The 19,990-nt window shown below is 54.1% G+C and overlaps 4 protein-coding genes across 4 annotated transcripts; 2 read left to right on the top strand and 2 right to left on the bottom strand.

Annotated features, from left to right (window-relative positions):
- Positions 1 to 3,803: 3,803 nt before the first annotated feature.
- GGS23DRAFT_602872 (glycoside hydrolase family 13 protein) lies at positions 3,804 to 8,509 on the top strand (the record flags this gene model as incomplete). Its single annotated transcript, XM_051519388.1, has 2 exons — positions 3,804 to 4,033; positions 4,093 to 8,509. The coding sequence occupies 2 exons, from the start codon at positions 3,804 to 3,806 to the stop codon at positions 8,507 to 8,509; spliced, it is 4,647 nt and encodes a 1,548-aa protein (XP_051375276.1).
- A 1,460-nt stretch (positions 8,510 to 9,969) lies between these two features.
- GGS23DRAFT_276983 (uncharacterized protein) lies at positions 9,970 to 11,055 on the bottom strand. The gene is made up of 3 exons (XM_051512504.1): positions 11,018 to 11,055; positions 10,572 to 10,918; positions 9,970 to 10,489 (listed from the first exon to the last, which is right to left on the bottom strand). The coding sequence occupies exons 2-3, from the start codon at positions 10,841 to 10,843 to the stop codon at positions 10,186 to 10,188; spliced, it is 576 nt and encodes a 191-aa protein (XP_051375275.1). The 5' UTR covers positions 10,844 to 10,918; positions 11,018 to 11,055; the 3' UTR covers positions 9,970 to 10,185.
- A 3,694-nt stretch (positions 11,056 to 14,749) lies between these two features.
- On the bottom strand, positions 14,750 to 16,270 carry GGS23DRAFT_602871 (HET-domain-containing protein; the record flags this gene model as incomplete). The annotated part of the gene is made up of 2 exons (XM_051519387.1): positions 14,750 to 14,776; positions 15,056 to 16,270. 2 exons carry the CDS (start codon positions 16,268 to 16,270, stop codon positions 14,750 to 14,752), a joined length of 1,242 nt encoding a protein of 413 aa, XP_051375274.1.
- Positions 16,271 to 18,037: 1,767 nt separating this feature from the next.
- Positions 18,038 to 19,715, top strand: GGS23DRAFT_276754 (alpha/beta hydrolase fold-3 domain-containing protein). Its single transcript, XM_051512502.1, has one exon. It carries the CDS (start codon positions 18,308 to 18,310, stop codon positions 19,448 to 19,450), a length of 1,143 nt encoding a protein of 380 aa, XP_051375273.1. The 5' UTR covers positions 18,038 to 18,307; the 3' UTR covers positions 19,451 to 19,715.
- Positions 19,716 to 19,990: the final 275 nt, after the last annotated feature.

Raw genomic sequence — 19,990 nt, 5'->3', positions numbered from 1 at the left:
TATTTACACAGCATCTTACCCCCAAATACGCCGGAATTAGCGATAATGCCACGGTACCGATAGCCTTAATCAATATACTAAAGTGCCCAGTCCATGAAGTGGTGGCTCGTGAAGAGGCAGGCTAGCTTACTAGATATATTAATGCGATCACGGATACCTGCCTATGTGAGCATTTTAATATCGGCATACTACAAACCACGCGGGGCGCCTTTTATACACGTGTACTGCCCATAACCAGGATGTCTGGTAGTCTGGATACTCCTTTTAGCTTCTAGGACCTTGGCTCCTTTCTGGGGATATTGACCCCTTGCTGGGACGAAATGGTCCCGGAGGGTAATCGACTCGGAGGAAGTGAAGATTATGGAAGAGGTGCGCCTAGCATCTCTATTATGTTCTTCGCCCGTGAATTCTGAAGTAGCATACCTAAGGATAGAGCGTGAAATGTTGGCAGCACCCCTGCTTGTATTACCACAGCTACATTATCCCCTGGGTGGTGTGTTCGGATCGAGACAGTGTCAGGATCAGGCATGCGCATATTAGAATGTTGTGCGATGTCATCTCCTCCAAATTTTTTCTCCATTCGACGGTTAGCACAAGTTAGGATGGTGACAAACTGTTGGGCATATCGGAAGCTGTCATGAGGAACATTTCGAGTTTCCGAGGCACCGATAGAAGCCGTATAGTAGACAAGGAAGTGTTCCAAGTCCACTACTCTAGAACGCCACGTATGGTTCACAACTGTTTAACAGCCACACGTCTTACCTAGCTCGAGGCTGTAGCGAGATCTATCACATTCAGGATCGTGGTGGTCCTCCCAGCTACGTGTAAACAAGTGATACCTACAGGGGAGGTAATACGTTCCTTGTCTCTCAATATTCTGGTCAAGCGAGGACCTCCACAGCGCCGCCCCGGCACAGACGCACACCCCCCGATAGTGGCCACGTGAAGTAGGTGAAAAAGTCTGCAGGTCAAACTCGGCAATGGAGGCAAATGGCGGTGACAATTCGGGACCTCACCGAACGCCTCCGCTGGGTGGCTCCCACCACAAGCCGTCAGGCCGTCAACGTTGTGGACGGTATGAACACATGATGCTACCTATTAATTCACGTTGACGCGTCATCGCCCACACTTAAAGGCGAGATACTCTACAGCGCGGAACGCTGGGTTATAATGGGACATAAAATGGGATATATAAAGACAATGTGTTTGGGGGGTTTTCATTGCCACACTCGGTTCAGCAAACTTAATATATATTGCAATAACTCTAGGTAAAACACACACATATGGGTATATATACCTTCACTCGGATTGGTATCTGTCGTCTGGCTGACGATGAGCTCGGCAGATCCCTCCAGCAGCTCCCCAATGGATTCTCAACCCGGCCAAGGACCCAGGAGTCCTCGAGGTGCGGGAAATCCTGCTGGAATACTTCGAAAGTTGAAACTAATTCTGCGTAGGAAACACCGATCCTGATCGGTCTGGGGATAAAACACCGATGATTTTCATTCCTCGGGACCGGTGGACGCACCCGACAGGCCGGGTAGATTCAAAATCCGGCTTCGGCGATGGCGAGACTATTGATGCCTGGATGAGGGACCAAGATAAAGACGGTCCGTATCATGCCGTGATGGGGGTCAAGGATTTGGGGGCACGCTATCCTCCTAACACCAAGATCGGAGATGCGGCTCTGTCAGCGGCAACGCAAGGGTCCACGTCCCCCAAGACGCCACTCACAGCCCACCACCAGGAGACCAACAAGGGGAATGGCGGGGAAAGATCGAAGAAGTAGCCGCTAGGTACGGGAAGTGAAGCTCTTCTATGGTCACGAATATAGCTCTGAAGATCGGGGTGGAGAGGCAGGTTTATGTTTCCGCAACACTGGGTTGAACTTGCCAATCGTTTTCTCAGACCTGTACTCGTATTACTGGGTCTTCCGTTTCACTTGCCTTGGCAGGCAAAATATCAAAGTAAAAGCAAAAAATTAAAAGGAAAGGGGGGAGAAGAAAAGAAAGAAAAAAGGAGAGGTAGCGAACAAGAACAACTTCGTCTAAGTGATTTGGGTGTTGGACAGATAAAGTGGGGCAGGGCTTTACAATAGGGGTTTCGGCTGAAAAGGGGAAAAGGGGAAAAGGGGAAAAGGGGAAAAGGGGGAAAGGGGGAAAGAGGGAAAGGGGCTAGGTAGTGATTGACCCAAGATTGTTAGATTCACCTAGCCGTAGTTTCTGCTCGTTAATGCTACGGCACGGAATACAATCTCCAGGCAGATTTCAAGAAACCGTTGTTCGACTTTCCACGAATACTTACCTACAGTTTTCCGAGTGCTTGGTCGGTTCTCTAGCGGGCAGTCTTTGGCTGTGCAACGTCAACCCCCGACGACGGCGCTTCCTATAGTTGCAGGCACTGCTGCACCAGGAACCCCTAATCACTACATTACGTTGAGACGAGTTAAAGAGCGCTTAACTCGACCTCGACGGTATCGGTATAGTGGCGGTTGCCCGAGCTTCGACCATCGCGCTGGAGAAGCGATAAAACGTGAAGGGGGGTTTTCGGGCCACGCTCAGTTGCCTGGGCGAATGCGGCCAACGAGAAGCCAGCGGTATAAGATGGACTATCTCTGGTTATCCGTACCGTACCAGAGCTACCTATCACCGCATGCTCAGCCTCGAAGCCAACCCTTGCGCCGGATGCAGCCCCTAGTGCCCTCGTTGTGCTGCCAACCAACGGAAAAAGGCGTAAATGCCCGACTGGGTCTGGATAGGTACCTAACGCGCTCACGCATAGGAGGCATCTAAGCGTGGGATTCGTCCATACTACGTAGGGAAGAAACACCTATGGCGTTGATATTAATTGCTTTCATTAATTGCTTTCCCGTTGAGATATTGTCTTCCTCGTATTCTCCCTTCTTCGGCTTCCCTTAGGCCGGCACCGCGCGGGACAGCCGTCGCCATCAGACACATCGCACAGAGGGGCATAATAGAAAGGACGTTGGCAATCGAGCGATGTCGTGTCCCATCGTCTCTGCCCCCCCGTGCCTTCTTTGCGGTCTCCCCTCTCCACCTCCCCCCTCCTCCTTCCCCCCCTCGGCCCACAACTGCCTAAAATCTGACGAATCATGACGTCAGTACACCACAGACGGCTCCTTCCCCTCCACTCGAGCGCAACTTCCGACCTGGCGACAAATCGCAGTTTCTCTCTTTTCGCACCAGTGTACTTGTAGGGCCTATCGCCGGCTACCTGGCCTGCTAGTGCCAGACGCACACGTGTCCGATGTACCCCCCGGTAGGAGCCAGGCGGAGGGCCGAAGTACCCCCCTCCTGCTGCCATTGGGAAACAACATTAATTACTTACATGGCAGGTGGGCCTTGGGTAGCTCCCCGCCTGCACCTGCTATACGCACATATACAGCACGTCCACGACGTGGGCCCATCCGCCTCGAAGCTCTTCCCGCGCAACCTATCGGCCGGTGCAGACCAGCTCTGGATCTGGTACGCCTCATATAGACAGGTTACAGGTTAGGTATCCTCATCTACTCCCAACCTACGCGCAGCCCGTCGTCTTTCATACCCGCAACAGATAGATCTGCTCCCTCCTCCCTCCTTTTTTCCCCTCCATCATCCGCTCTCCTCGTCCTCTTGGCCTGTCTCTACCCAATACGCCATCTCAACTCATACGATACCAAAAAGCCCACGCGTACCCCCCTGTTGTGGCCACACACGCACCGCACCGCACCGCACCCCTCCGCTTGATCGGGTTCCATGCCAGTTCTACGATTCTAGCGGAACAAGCAGGCTACGACCGTAGTGATGATCCCTAGGACGGTGATCTCGGACGAGGTCTACGTCCTCCCCCTGAAGGACGACGGCTCCCCCGACATCCCGGGCGGGTATGTGTACATAGCTCCGAGATCGAACGACCCGGTAACCGTCCGCTTTTCCATCGAGGGCACTTCGTCCATATGCCGCCAGGGCAGCTTATGGGTCAATATTCCGGAGCGAGGGGCCGAGTTCCGTAGAGAGCGGTTCCGTGAGTACAAGTAGGCTAGCTAAAGCTCTTCGTCCAGTGGCCCAGTTGCCGTATTAATCACCCGTGTAGATTAAACCCCGACTTCAATCGGACCATCGAGATCTCCATCTCCATCTACGAGGCCGGTGCCTTCGCTTTCTACACTACCTACGCTGAACTTCCAGACCTGACCTCGGCTCCGATCCCCGATGCCTCCAGCCCCGTAGAGCCCAAACGGACAGAATTGTACTACATCGATGTTGCTCCTCGCCTGACGTTGGATGGCGGGCCGTTGCCGCTGCCCGCACTATCGATATTTTCCGTCATCAGCAAATTCATGGGTAAGTATCCCACGGACTGGGAAAGACACCTGAGGGGGATCAGCGGCCGTGGGTACAATATGATACATTTCACCCCCCTCCAGGTCCGCGGCGGCTCCAATTCTCCCTACAGCCTGTACGACCAGCTCGGGTGGGACCCCGAGTGCTTCCCCCAAGGAGAGAAGGATGTGCAGCAAATGGTGGACAGTCTAGAACAGAACCACTCCCTTCTCAGCTTAACCGATATAGTCCTCAACCATACCGCGCACAACACCGGGTGGCTCCTGGAACACCCGGAAGCTGGGTACAACCTAACGACTGCCCCTTGGTTAGAGTCGGCGTATATTCTCGACACTCAGCTTCTCCTCTTCGGTTCTAAATTGGAGGAGCTGGGCTACCCGACCGAACTTAAGACCGCCGGTGACATCATAAAAGTCATGGATGGTATCAAAGAGCACGTCGTATCCGAGATTCGCTTGTGGGAATACTATGCGCTCGATGTCGACAGGGACGTCGATGCCGGAGTGGAATCTTGGACGGCAGGGAAGCTGACCGTCCCCGACGGGTCTGTTGAAGGCGACTTGGATACCCTCAAAGAAGCTAGCGTTAAGGAACAAGCTGCGTTCTTGTTAAAGAATGGCCTGTTGGGAAACGACAGGCTCGGGGAACGTTTTCGACGAAGTATCAACCCCTCGGTTTCAGCTGCCCTGGTCGCCACCCTGTTTGGGAAGTATAAGGACGAGGTAGACGAGGCGGCCGTCCGCGCCAAGTTGACCCAGATCCTAGACATAGTCAACGTCCCATTCTACGAGGAATATGACAAAGAAATTGGGGAAATTCTTCAGCAGTTATTCAACAGGATTAAGTATGTCCGCCTCGATGAACATGGCCCTAAGCTTGGTCCCATCAACGAGAAGAGCCCCCTGATCGAAACTTACTTCACTCGCCTCGACAAGTCGCAAGCATCCGATAAAGCGAAGCCAGAAGACCTAGTTGTTGTCAACAATGGCTGGGTCTGGGCTGGGAACGCGCTGGTTGACAATGCTGGTCCTCAGTCCCGGGTGTATCTCCGGCGTGAAGTCATCGTCTGGGGCGACTGTGTTAAGCTCCGGTACGGGAGTGGCCCTCAGGACAGCCCGTGGCTGTGGGAGCACATGACCAAGTATGCCCGGATGCTCGCCAAATACTTTGCCGGATTTCGGATAGATAACTGTCATTCCACCCCCATACATGTCGCGGAACATATTCTTGACGAGGCTCGCCGTGTTCGACCGAACCTCTACGTCGTGGCTGAACTTTTCACTGGTAACGAGGAAATGGATTACGTCTTCGTGAAGAGACTCGGTCTAAGCTCGTTGATCAGAGAAGCCATGCAAGCTTGGAGTACAGCAGAGCTCAGCAGATTGGTGCATCGGCACGGCGGACGTCCTATCGGAAGCTTCGAAGTGGACGAAATCGCCAAGAGCAGCGTTGGAAGTGCCCCCACCAGCCCTGGACTTAACGGCTACTCGAGCAGGGAAATCATCCGCAAGATTAAGCCCGTGCCGGTTCAAGCCCTGTTTATGGATTGCACACACGATAACGAAGTTCCGGCGCAGAAGAGAGACGCAAGAGACACGTTACCGAATGCCGCTCTGGTATACATGTGCGCCAGCGCCACAGGGAGCGTCATGGGATACGATGAAATATACCCGAAACTTGTCGATCTCGTCAACGAAACTAGATTGTACACATCTGCGTCGTCCTCCGCCGAGGAAGTCACGGTAGGCGACAGGAAAGGTGGCATCGGCGGGGTTAAGAAGCTGCTCAATCAGATCCATACGCTAATGGGTATGGACGGTTACGATGAGACACATATCCACCACGAAGATCAGTATATCACCGTCCACAGAGTGCATCCCGAATCGAGGAAAGGGTATTTCCTCATCGCCCATACTGCCTACCCCGGTTACGGAAACGGCAACGGAGCGTTCAACGCCGTGCACCTTGGCGGCACAAAAGCGCGGCATCTGGGTAGTTGGATGTTGGAGGTCGACACGAGTGACGAGGCCAAGAAGGAGGTCGAGAGCGACAAGAAATACTTAAGAGGCCTTCCAAGCCGTGTGGTGGATGTGCCTGGCGTTCGATTGGAAGCCAAATCCGACGAGACGATCATTACGGTGCGCGACAAATTCCCTCCCGGCAGCATTGCGTTGTTCGAGACCTGGATCCCAGCGGCGGAACACTCTGCTGGCTTGGACACATACGTCACATCCGGGGCTAAAGAGGTCATGGACGAGCTGAACTTTGCTGAGCTCAATTTCTTGCTGTATCGGTGCGAAGTGGAAGAGCTCGACGCTAGCGATGGCAAAGACGGTACTTACGACATCCCGAACCACGGCAAGATCGTGTATGCCGGTCTCCAGGGCTGGTGGAGTTTACTGAAGGATATCATCAAGAACAACGATCTGTCTCATCCGCTCTGTCAGAACCTTCGTGACGGCAAATGGGCCCTAGATTACATTGTTGGACGCCTTGATAGAGTAAGTAAACAGCCGGAATTCTCTGGCCTCGCTATGCCCGCCGCCTGGCTCAAAGGGCGTTTCGATGCGATTCGCGGCATTCCTAACTTTTTGCTACCGCGTTACTTTGCGCTTGTCATGCGGACTGCCTATAAGGCTGCTCGGGATAGAGGCTTGGAGCTCATGAGCGACAAGGTGCGAGGTGGCCAGTGGTTCCTCCAAGAATTGGCCATGGTCAGCATACAGATGACTGGGCTGCTCAAGTCTGCGTCTCTGTGGCCGACAAAGTCGGTCTCTTCTCTGGCTGCTGGATTGCCGCATTTTGCTATAGAGTGGACTAGATGTTGGGGCCGCGATATTTTCATCTCCCTTCGTGGTCTCTATTTGGGGACTGGCCGGTTCGACGAGGCTGCGGAGCACATACTCGCATTCGCCAGCGTTCTCAAGCATGGCATGATCCCGAACCTACTCAGCAGCGGGAAACTGCCACGGTACAATAGTCGGGACTCCATCTGGTTTTTCTTACAATGCATCCAAGACTATACTCAGTATGCGCCGGGCGGATTGGACCTCTTGAAAAGGACAGTGAAGCGACGTTTCTTACCGTACGATGATACTTGGTTTGACCACGAAGATCCAAGAGCGTATTCAAAAGAGAGTCTAGTCCAGGATGTCATCCAAGAGGCGCTTCAGCGCCATGCGTCTGGCTTGAAGTTCCGCGAAGCGAATGCCGGCCCAGCCATCGACTCACAGATGCGTGATGCGGGGTTCAACATCGAAGTCAACGTTGACTGGTCGAACGGTATCATTTTCGGTGGCAATCAGTCCAACTGCGGTACATGGATGGACAAGATGGGGGAGAGTGAGCGCGCCGGCTCTAAGGGCATCCCGGGTACTCCTCGTGATGGCGCCGCCGTTGAGATCACCGGACTTCTCTACAGCACCCTGAGATGGCTCGCTAAGCTGAACACCGAGGGGAAATACTCGTATAAAGGGGTCAAAAAACCAGACGACTCCGAGATCACATTTTCGGCTTGGGCGGACCTTGTGAAGTCCAAATTCGAATACTGCTACTACGTGCCGGTGAGCCCGTCGGACGATGCCAAGTACGACGTCAATCCAGGCGTCGTCAATCGTCGGGGTATCTACAAAGACCTGTACCGCTCCGGAAAGGAGTTTGAAGACTACCAGTTCCGGCCCAACTTTGCGATATCGATGACGGTGGCACCGGACTTGTTCGACGCGGACCACGCGATGGGCACTCTCGTGCTAGCGGATAAGGCGCTGCGGGGACCGACCGGGATGGCGACGCTTGACCCAGCAGACACCAACTACCGGCCGTACTACGTCAACAGCGAGGACTCAACGGACTTCACGACGTCAAAGGGGCGCAACTACCACCAGGGGCCCGAGTGGCTCTGGCCGACGGGCTTCTTCCTGCGGGCGCTGTTGCGGTTCGACCTGGCGCGACAGTCGACGCGCGAGGGCCGCGTCGAGGCTTTCCAGCAAGTAACACGCAGGCTCAGCGGGTGCAAGGACATGATCCGGAGCAGCCCCTGGGCGGGGCTGACGGAGCTGACGCAGAAGGGGGGCGAGCACTGCGCTGACTCGAGCCCGACGCAAGCCTGGAGCGCGGGGTGCCTCATCGATCTGTACATGGACGCTGCCGAGTACGGCATGGAGTGAATTACTGGGTAAGCGAGGGGTAAGGGTGTGACAAGGGCCTGTGAAAAAACGAAGCTGGACATCGAGTTGAGGTATGATGTATGGAAGGCAGGGAAAGTTGAAAAATATCTCGTCTGCGAGGTGGGGACTCTTGAAACATGTCGGCCGGTCGAGGTCATGATATTATATACGCAAGCGGATTTACTTGGATACTCTTGTTTCCTTCTTCTTCTCCCCCTCCCTCCTTAGCTATCTCTCTAACCACGATGACATGGATACCACGATATATATACCTACAGACGAATACGAAAACGGGTAATTGTTGTCGCACGCACCTCTTCTCGTCTTGATACTGCTCCGTGTTAGTCGTACCTATGTATGGCCCGCGGGCGAGGCGGGCACACATATCCCGCTCATCTGTTATAGGGGTAGCCGGGCGAGGGTAAGGCGAGGCATGCGTTTTCCAGGCGGTGCTCGGCTCGCCGACTTGGCTGCGGGAGGAAGCGGGCGTGGTTCTCTAGAGCGCCGGGCAGAGGAGGCTGAGAAACGGACCGGAACGAAAGGAGGTATTACTGCGAGGGAAAAGGGGGGAGGGAACAAGTCGCCCGTGGCGGTGGTACGCGGGCGTCGGCGCCGAATACGTACGGGGCGGCGAGGCGCGCTTGGGGTCAGCGAGGACCCTGCGCTCGCTTTAATAGGGGGGAAGCGGAGAGGACATGGCTCGTTATAGCCTCCTACAGTAGAGAAAAAAGGGGGGGGGGGGGAATGTTCCCCCGTCTTCCCTCTCATTTCCGCCCCTCCGCCGTATCTCCCGAGGACGCCCCGTGTGCGACGGCCAGGCGAGAAGGGCCGAGACAGATGGGGTGGCCGGGCCTGCTACCAGGCAGGCAAGCAGGCACCGGCGCACCTACGAGGACTGGCAACCGGGAGAGCAAAGAGCCCAAGAGGCAGATGAGGTCGTGGGGCGGCGCATCAGGGGAGGAGGAGACGGAACGGTTTGTGCAGAATTAAGCATTGGCTTGCCCATCTCTCTCTCCCCCCCTCTCCTACCACAGAAGTAAGGAGGAGGGGTGCAGACGAGAAATGCGGCGACGGCCATCTTTATTTTACCCTCTCTTTAAGCTGCGCTCGCGCTCGTACTTCCCGGGAGACAGACAGATACTGGACGACAACCCTTTGTAGGGCCGACCTCCCCGCCCTCTCACCACCGCCGTATACATCTCCCTCCCCTCCCTATTACCCATAAGGGAGACTCGACTATACATAAAAAATACATCTAGATCCCGTCTGATCCATCGTGCCGAAACCTCCCGTGTCCCTCTGGTCTATCCAGAAACCAACCCTGCCGGCACGCCTTTCAAGAAACAGATTCACACATATACATGTGAGATATATATATATATATCGAATATACTCCGTATCAGTGGGATATATCGCAGTGATCGCCCTTTCCGCCCGTAAAACGCCCCTAATATCAAACTCGCAGCCGATGATGGTGACAATGTGTTAACGAGCGTAATCCTACCATGTCGGTAGGGAAGAATCGACGTCCTAGTCGTCGGGTTTGGTAAGGATATTTGAAAGATGATAATATGCGAGGGTTATCTCGGTCCTTGTTTCCCTTTGTAGTAGTAGCAAAAAATTGAGGTAGATGACACGGCGCCCATTCGTCCTCATTCTACTGCGGCGGTGCTGGATCACGTTCGTTGGCCCACCATCCACCTCTTGCGCTCCTTTTTTGGCTTTTCGTAATAACCACCTGCGGAGCCTGACATAAACATGCCGGGATTGTTAGAATAGTGACTGTCCCTGGCACCAGGACCCACGAGGTTCCCTTGGGTGTTGATTGCGACATTGCTTGGTAGGCCTTTTCCGAGCTCGTACATGCGATCCTTCTTCCTGAGGTACTTGCGACGCCATATGCACGCTCCGACCCAGATACCTACGATGCCGACAAAAATGATAACGATCATGACAACCCATTGCCAATGCGTCGACAGCCTGCCAAGAAAATAGTATCAGTCTCCCAGAACGAGTCGCATTTCGAGGTAGGATATACACACCAATCACCACCGCCACCTGCCTGGTTGCTTCCTCCGCTCGCACCACTTGTGCTTGTGCTCGTCGACGAGGTGCCGGTTGTCGTCGTGGCCACTGCAGCGTTCTCGGCACAGAAGCTCGTGAACCAGCCCTGGATTGAGGATAGGCCGGCGTTGTCTGCCGAACACACATCGCCGCAAACGCCTGAGGTGCCTTGCCTGAATGGTTGAAGGGTATCGTAGTCGCAGAAGCATCTTGCATAGCTACTCTCATCGCCAGCTGGTGCGGCAGGGGGGACGCAGGCGCCATTCGCATCGTAAAGGGGACCACAATTCAGCGCACAGGAAGGAAGAGACGCGAAGGGTATTAAGGTTGTTGTGGGTGCTTGAGCTGCAGGCCGGTGTTAGACGTCAGAATTAGTTCAAAATCACGCCTAGAGCCGGGCGTCCGGCAACAAGCGGACTGAGCAGCACACGAAGGAAAACATACCCATGGTGAAGCGCTGCTATCTATCGAAGCCTCACCGGTGGCGCAATGATCAGGTTATTAGTTGGCAATAATAACTTGTTGCCGAGCCCGACTCGTAGGTGAGACCGAGTGTGTTGGGTCGTTTGTTGTTTTGGCTGGTGTTGCGCGATGTGATGCAATCCAGGACGGGCCAATGTGTCAGGGATAAATCGAGATCAATTAAATCGGCGATTCAAGTAGGATTAGCAATGTGCTGCAAGTGCCTCCTTCTCGACGTTGTCAGCGCAGCTGTAGTTATTGTAACGGTGCGAAGGAGGCTGTCGAGAACCGAAGGCGGCCGAAGCGAGAGACGAGCGAGGGCGAGGTCGAGGGAGTCAGGGCGGGTAACCGGCAGGGCAGGTTGCGTCTTGTGGTGCCAGTCACGGAATGCGGAATGCGCCAGGGAAAAGAACAAAAAAAGAAAGAGGGGATGGGTGCGGTGGTGTCTTGGCTGGCGTCCTTGTCTGGTTCAATCGCTCAACATGATGGCGCGTCTTTGCTGTGCTAGAAATCGGGCCCAAACGAGTGTGGTGGCTGCTGGTGTGCAATCCGATGCCTTCGCAAGAACCTTCGCACCCACCGGCAGCTCTGTAGTGGAGCAGAGGAAAAGAGAGGGGAAAGAGAGAGAGAAAAGGAGCGGACAGACGGGAGGGCGAGGGGGGAAGAGAGATTGGACGTGTATGTAAGTGAGCGCCCGTCTGGGTGTCGTATGGTGGTGAGATCCAGACCAGGCTGGGCGCGTGTGACTGGTCGAATGGGGTGAAAGCGTTTGTTCAGATCTGGCACTTTCAATAGGCACGAGCAAGACAGATAGATGGTGGGTGGCACACGGGGGGGACGACGAGGAGGGAGAAGAAGCGAGGAAAAAGGAACAGAGGACGGAGGAGGGAATCCTGGTAAATCTTGAATTCGTCAGCCAAGTGCGGCCATCGAGTAGAGGGCCCGGGATGTACCAGGGTATATATGTGTGTGTGCTCTAAAGATGGTGCCAGAGATTAACGAGCGAGGAAGCCAGCAGCAGCCACTTACTTAGGCACCTAACCTGCCTCCTGCTACGCGTGCTACGTAGTACGTGCCTCATACATATACACACCTGCCTCCTATATAGAGGTAGGTACCTAGAGTATACCTTCTCAGTGGTACTAACAGCAGATGGAAGTTGGGTTCGCAAGGTACCTAATATTGTGCAGAGAGCGCGTAGGTAACCCACCTCCAGGTAGGTAGGTACGCGGGATACGTCGTGATCATTCAAGGCTCCCGCAGTACCCGGAAAGTACCGAGGTACCTTCTTCATCGGCAAGAACGGCGCTTCTGCAACTCCGGTAACGCCTTGAAGCGAGTGGCCACGAACCTACGAAGTCGCCTGCCTCCACCAAGCTAATACAGACGGGACCTAGACCTACACGTAGTACATCCTAGATAGGCTCCAGGCGGTGGCTACCATGTACATATGTGCATACCTTAGGTAGGTAGGTACCTAGGCTAGGTGTAGGTAGGTACCTCCTAACCTATCCTCCTGCCAGCTCGCTACAACGGCGCCCGTAAGGTACCCTCTGTGTGCCAGCAGCTGGTATGTACAGCCACAGGCTCGTCGCTGCTAGGCAACATGACCTCGCCCAATGCAACACGCCTCGCATAATTCACACGCAGTGGTGCACGCGCGTGCGTATACCTGCATCGATGCAACACATCGCGGCACACCGGGTCATGATGATGATGATGATGATGATGATGGAGAATCTCGAGCCCCAACTCGGCCGGCCGAGATATCCGACGACACTGCCTACCTCCGACCTGCAGTATCTAATGTCTTTATGAATGTGAATATCTGCAGACACCTAACTTGCCTCTCCTAGGAGGTATCAGATAATACTTAGGAATTGTCGTATCGACATGTGCGGGAGAAATATGCAGGCGATAAATTCGGATCTAGATTCCAAACCGATGTACCTATCTACCTAGGTACCTTTACCTACCTAAACTTTACTCATAGCTAGGCGCCCTTGTACCTACCTACCTTACCCACCTACCTACCGCTTAAGGATCCAATAGCCAGAGGCAAGGAGGCGCCCTCGGGTCCGGCTCTGTAAGGCGTGGACGTGGTATGATCCGTCCCGATTACCCGCATGACAAAGCAGGTACCATTTTGTATTCGCGTCCGCCCACCAGATAGGCAGGTATAGGCCCCGTACTACGACCGGCCCTCCCATCTCAAACTGCGGGATGCCCTCAGGCGGGTTTCGCGTGCTATGTTCGGTACCTGCTTACGTAGGTCTATAGACTCAGCAGTTACAGAGTTCCTATGCATTCTACAAAGGCATGGCACGTGTATGTACCTACAGGTTAGGTACCCAGCTTCGGATTTGCCCCTCTAACCCTGTATGGACGTGTCCCCCTAGATGTTTTGCTAACACAAGTCGCTCGCTGCCGGGCTAGTCGCCGATTTGCTCTACTACCTGTATAATACCGCGCCGACATTGCGACCCATGCACTAAATAGGTTAGGTGCTTATAGCGTATACGAGAATTTCGATTGCTGACATAGGCCACACGTACTACTACCCAACGTCTGTCAGGCAGGTAGGAGGTAGGTAGGTAGTATGCGCCTATGTGCCCTGCAGACAAAAACGCTAGGCATTCGATGCCAAGGCGGTCCCGAGTTCGTGTTGCATCTCGAATTCCATTCCCGCGATTCTGTAAGGGTCGCTGGGGGCATTTATCGGCACGCGCGCCGATGCTTGGCTTATACCGGCAAGGCGTTTTCCCCGTTCGGGTAGTCTGGGCAGACCGAAGAGGATATAATACCTCCTGTATTGAGTACCTGAGTACCTTACGTATACGTATACTTCCACAGCTACATGCATAAGGTACCTAACCCACAGACACAGGAAATTACCTAAGATCAATGCTGCTGTGCGTAAGACGAAAGCAGTCATACCTGCGCTCCCACCTCCTCGACGGAGACGTCTCGAGTTTCTAGAGCCGTTCCTTCATTACTTCATCATGTACCTATTTTTGCCATAAGGTATGTGGGAGGTATACACAAAAACCAGGATCAACACACGTGCCAGCCCGCCTACAGATCGTCGACCCCGAGCTGGACCGTTCTGAAAATAGCTAGTCCCAATCAGCCCCGAGGATGGCCCAGAGATCACAGCACATATTTGGAGGAGGGGGCGGCGTACCTCTGCTCATACACCCTCACGGGGGCTTATTCGAATGGCGACGTCAGACGTCAGGATGACTTTCAGTCTCTTCTCTCTCATCCACTTACTTTCCGTCACGGCCGGAGCGCTTATTATCACGGTGGTCCACGTTTAGGTACCACCTCTACTTCTATGAGGAGGTAGATAAGATGCTGTGGATAGGCACTTGTTGTACAATGGATTTCCTAACACAACTGGATATACCGTTTCATTTTTTTTTTCCCTAATGATGGTGAGAATTGAAGAGAAAGCATCAAAAACACAGGCGCGGGTCAACTAGACCTTTCGGCCGCCTCACCCGGCCGAGCCTACATCTGAAACACCGAGGCCAGGGCACCCAAAGCCCTCCCGAACCTACCCTGGACCGTTACTAAATGCCCTTATACGCGTGTTCTTTACCTACTTAAGAGGCTTGTCGTGAGAAACCTCGCGTTGTGCGCTGCCGTTGCGACGCTTGGCAAGTCATTGGTGAAGGCCTCAAGGCTAAGTCGTCGGAATAACTGTTATCATCACTGGAAAAAATTGAGACGGTATGTCTAGTCGTGTTAAGAAATGTATGGTATAACAAATGCCCACAGCATCTCATCCAAGTAGGAATAGTATAAGTAGATCACCGTAACGGTAAACAGTATCGTCGCGATAATAAGCGCTCCGGTCATGGCTACACTCTGCGGGGTGAGAGGGCCCGCGAGGCTCGGAGAAGGTTGAGGAACCTGACCATGCTGTTCTCCTGCTGCTCTGGTCGTTCCCCCCTCTCTTCTACCCTTTAGCTTTCGTGCCGGTTTACGTGAGGGACGTTTCGTTATTATCCGGACCATATCGTACTGTTTATCCTCCAAAATGACAAGCTCCTTATAAGAGTAGCAGGCAAGCTCTTCAAACGGCACTGTGACCCACTCCAAACATCGAATTCTACGATAGCCCTGGCAGGTCTGACCGTTAACATGAAAGGATGAATCAAGCACTGGTTCTAGAAGAACCATGGGAACCTGCCACTCCCCCGACCGCACTTCAACGTCGCACCATACGGCAGCGAAAAGCATGTCGTCCGGTAGCTGTGGGTTACCCGGTAGCTTTCGGTTGACTACGAGGTGGCTCGACATCTCACTAACCCTCGTCCGAAGGGCGAGTCCCATACTCGTCATAGAGAACGATGTGTCAGATGGTAGGAGCAAATCCAGAGGGGGTATACTCGCAAAGTCGGCGGGCGACCGGGCGAGGCACCCGCTGTTCGCGTAGTCTGCGCGCCAGGCAAAAATAGTCATGTCGAAAGAATTCCGTATGATCTCAGTTTGCAATCTCTTGAACGCGCCCACTGCCCCTTCGCCGTAGAGAATTGGCATGCTCACATTAAAAATCCCCATCAGACAATACGCGATATCTTCTTCGCGCGTTGTTTCCCGTTTAGATGCCCACTTCATCCGCTCGGCGATACAGAACTCAGGCAGCAGGTCCCTATCCTGAAGCATTTCCTGATTGATCGCCGAGGCCTCGGCGAGCACGTTAAGCAGATCGTCTCCGCCTTCGATCTCAATCCAGTCCGCGGTCCAAAAGCTACGGCGCGAAGGCACGAGTAGCTCTTGCAACGTCCAACCTCTCGAGAACCAGCGCGAAGCCCGTACGCTGGCGAGTAGCTGCTCTCTCGTCGCCGGTATCGCGGCATTCGACGAGTTGCTCCCCGTCGGGACACAACTTGGTACGTCTGCCAAGTATATATAGCATACTGCAGCATCGTAGTAATACTTATACATGGAGTTGAGTGCCTCGGACAGCTCGACGCTGCTGCGCTTGTCGATGCAACATGTGTCCACCCAAGCGTATGCGAATCCGTGGTCCAGTGCTAGGGCGCAGAAGCGTTTCACTTTCAACCATCCTTTCTTCGTTTGTATGGCTGGTTGGCTCTCTTGGACCTGTTCGAAGAGTACTTCGTCCGTCTCCCAGACGTGGGAGAGAATCACATAGGGATGTGGTGGTGCTTTGGTCGAGGTAAAAAATTCAAGGGTTAGTGTGGTAGTGTTGAGAAGCCACATCAGGTCAGAAGTCCAGCTGAAACTTGTTGTGAGAGGGGTGGAATATGCCTCGGGAGGCAGTCTCATCCCGCCCTTGTAGGATGGGAGGGCATCTCATTTTGAGTGTTTACAGACATGACAGTAGGCTGCATATCAACACCTACGTGTCGAGTTTAACGGGGCGGCACAGCCGCTGCCCATTAGGTATGCAACCTGATTGGTAGCCGACGGAGCTGGCCTGCAGCGCCATGTTACGAGATGGCATACACTTAGTATTCGATGGGACGGGGGGGGGGGGGGGGGTTGAACGCACGTCGGCGCTTCAGCAGTAAGGATGTGCTTGGCGCTTCCACGACGCGGTGGCGGTAGCTAGGGCTGAATCGCGTCTTTCCTCTCGACAAGATCACCCAAATACGAAAGTCAAGCCAATGATTTCAGCGAGATCCTCGCCGCGTAATATGCTCCGACACGGAGCTGCTAGCTGGCTAGGGCGTGCAGTGTGGATGCTTGTGGATGCTCGATTCTGGGATCTCGGTGAGCATTCCCCCGTCCTCGGCCCCGTACCACCTCCTAGCGACATGGCACGGACGGCCAGCCCGCCTAAGCTTTAAAGACGGAGAAACAGGAAAAGACACGTGGGTTGCGAACGGTGGGCAAAGACGATAGGTATATTTCCTTCCCCTCCTCTAGGCTGGTCCATAGTGAATGCGAATCGACACCTAGGTATCTAGACCTGATTCATCCGTGTACTCGCAAGTCGATGTTCACGCATAACCTACCATAGGATTCCAACCCGGTATCCCCCCCCTGAACCTGCCTATAATAACCCAACGGCCCGAGGCCGCTGCAGACCCTGCTGAGCAGCCCTAACCCTAAGGAGAGACCAGGAATGCGGGGCCGTCCGATGGGCCGGTCGCCCAGCCGCCCAACGTTGAGGTGGTAAGGGAGAAGAGATTGATGGGTGGGATTGACCAGGGGTTCCCCAATCACTTGGCAGTACCGGATTGAAATATGAACGCGAACAAGAATCTACGCTGCCATGTAGGTACTCTAGAAATGTGACGGGCAGCTTATGACAGTCACGACAAGGTATCGTCAGAGTGTTCCCTGGTTCTCTACGCCACACTACTTGGCAAGTAGAAATGTGTTGCTTAGGTAGGTAGTTGATTGATTCGTCATTTTAACAGCCAACAGTCACCGGTTCACCTACAAGACTACGTTACAGCTGTTGATAGGTGGTTGCCACAATGCTACATAGAGCCTATTATACTTGCAGCGTACCACGTGTGTGGTTCCACCCCTAAAAGAAAAAGAGAGGTAATATAAAAGTCCATCAACAAGAAAGAGACTCTTCCGAGACAATATTACCAAGTCGTATCTCTGAAACTAGGTAGGTACGTTGTTCATAGCGCTCTACTCATACACAAATATCCGGAGACGTTTAAGGTATTTTATAATGGCTGTATTATTAGCTCAGCGTAGGTTCGCAACTAGAGTTGACGTTTGGCTAAGCCAGTAATAGCCGTATTTTTTTTTTATTTTCGGTACCCAACCGTGTGCGGCCTATTACCTCCCAGAAAGCTACCGACTCTCAATTCATATAAAGCAACGCAACCAACAGGCACCCCGGGTGTGCCGAGGACGAGAAGTGCCTGTGTTACCTGCTGCCCTCTTGAGGGTCCGTCACACCGTAGAGAGGACTCGTCGTCGATTAATCTACTCAACTGGCATCCAAGCTAAGGGGGGATGTCCTGGTGATGTCCGCATTCCTGCTGGACAAAGGCTCTCTTCGACCAATATCAGCCGACCGAAGACCGTAAGACGATGCAGAGCCTCTGACGTCGACACTTCGGCCTCCAACCATTCGCTTACAGGCGCTATTAACGATACCTACATGCAGTGCGCCATGGCTCTCGTAGCGCTTATATCCTGGACGAGAGCTCCTTTGTCTGCTCGAAGCTCGATAAATACCTCGACTTCGAAGGTAGCATTGACTCTATCGGTCTCCGCGGGACACCCCGACCGAACAGCATTGTCGTCACTTTCATTCCACCCATCATGGCTCCGCTGTGGTCATCGCAGCCCTTTAAGACCATCTACACGGCGGGTTTTCTCCTCTACACCGTGCCGCACCTGTTGTTTCTCTTTGCCCAGTACCTGGTAAAGCCTCTGCGTCCCTGTCCGGAATGGAGCGCGGCTGTGAACCTCACCAGCGCCATAGTGCGCAAGTTCTTCTGGTACATCACAGCCACCCGTTCCCAACGCACTTTTTGCGCCGAGCCCGAGGAAGCCGGGGAGCGGTGCTCGAGAGTAGATCCGCCCGCGAGCTACTTCTTCGCCGGTGCGCTAGCGGCCTCGGAGGCCGTCAAGCCGGGGCCCGTCGACGCCGTCTGGTTCCCGACCCCCCCGCCTTCCCGAGGCGATGTAGCCGAGCTGAAGAAGCAGAAGATCGTCCTCCATTTTCCGGGAGGCGCCTTCGTCATGGCTCTGGGCCACAACAACAAAGGACACGGTACGGCAGACCTCATGGCCAAGGGCATGAGGGCTACCAGGACCGTCTGGGCCCAGTACCGGCTCGCGGGCACCCCGGAGACTTGCTTCCCGGCCCCGATCCAGGACGCGGTGACATTTTACCATTACGTCGTGTCCCTCGGCGTGGACCCTAAGAACATCATCTTGTCGGGCGACTCTGCCGGCGGCAACGTCGTCATCGCGCTGCTGCGCTACCTGGAGGATTTGCGGGCGCGAACGCGGACGCCGGAGCAGCTCCTCCCACTGCCCGGCGGCGCCCTCGTCTTATCGCCCTGGGTTCACGTCGCCGCCGACGCCGGGAAGCACTACGACGAGTCGAGCCACTCGCAGTCCGACTTCCTGCTCGGATCCTTCCTCCAATGGGGTGTTGATTCTTACCTGCCGAAAGAGGAGCTCTCGAGTGAAGCAAAGGCGTACATCTCGCCGCTGCACCGCCCATTTAAGCTGCCCGTGCCCCTTTACGTTCACGATGGAGCCGCAGAAGGGTTTCACGCCGATATAAAGAGCTTCGTAGATGAGATGGTGGAGCTGAATGGCGACCGAGTACGGTTCCGCTCGACGGCTCTCGCGCCGCATGACCTGCTCGTATCGCACCAAGCCTGGGGTATGACGGGGGAGGTGGATGCTATGCTTGAGGAGGCCTGTGGCTTTTTTGAGGAAGCCGAGTGAAGCGAAACGATATTTTTCAGTAGAAGGGTAACCATGCGTTGATCATCCCGAGATGAGATACAGACATCTGCGTTCGACACAGACGTCTGACTCACCAACCCAATGTACTTACAGAGGGATAGCATCGTAATGCTAGTCACGTCTTCCTGAATTATGTTCCATCGGTATTGTCCGTAGACGTCCGAATGCCTCCACACAAGCCGAAATAAAAGACCAGATGAGAGAGAGAGAGGCAGAGAGAGAGAGGCAAGAAAAATGATTGAAGCGACGCCACCAACCCCAGCGGCGAAGACCCGGCGCCTCGGGGGATGTCATGGCGCGCACATATAACTGCTCGGCGCGCATATTTATCTTTTCTGCGATCTCTCTGCTGCGAGAATAGCGTCAGCTGCGATCCTAATTGGGCACTAACGCCAATTGTTATATAGAAGCGACACCGGAGGTATCTTGTAGGCGCTGTTCAATATCACATCCATCCATCCATCCATCCTTGTGGGCGACAAGGCGGATCGAATCTGCCCAGTCACCTTTCAGCACGGA

The sequence above is a fragment of the Durotheca rogersii genome (genome assembly GCF_024521655.1).
Source record: "Durotheca rogersii strain YMJ 92031201 chromosome Unknown GGS23scaffold_3, whole genome shotgun sequence".
Taxonomy (NCBI): Eukaryota; Fungi; Ascomycota; class Sordariomycetes; order Xylariales; family Xylariaceae; genus Durotheca; species Durotheca rogersii.
This window is presented reverse-complemented; position numbering and strand designations above follow the sequence as displayed.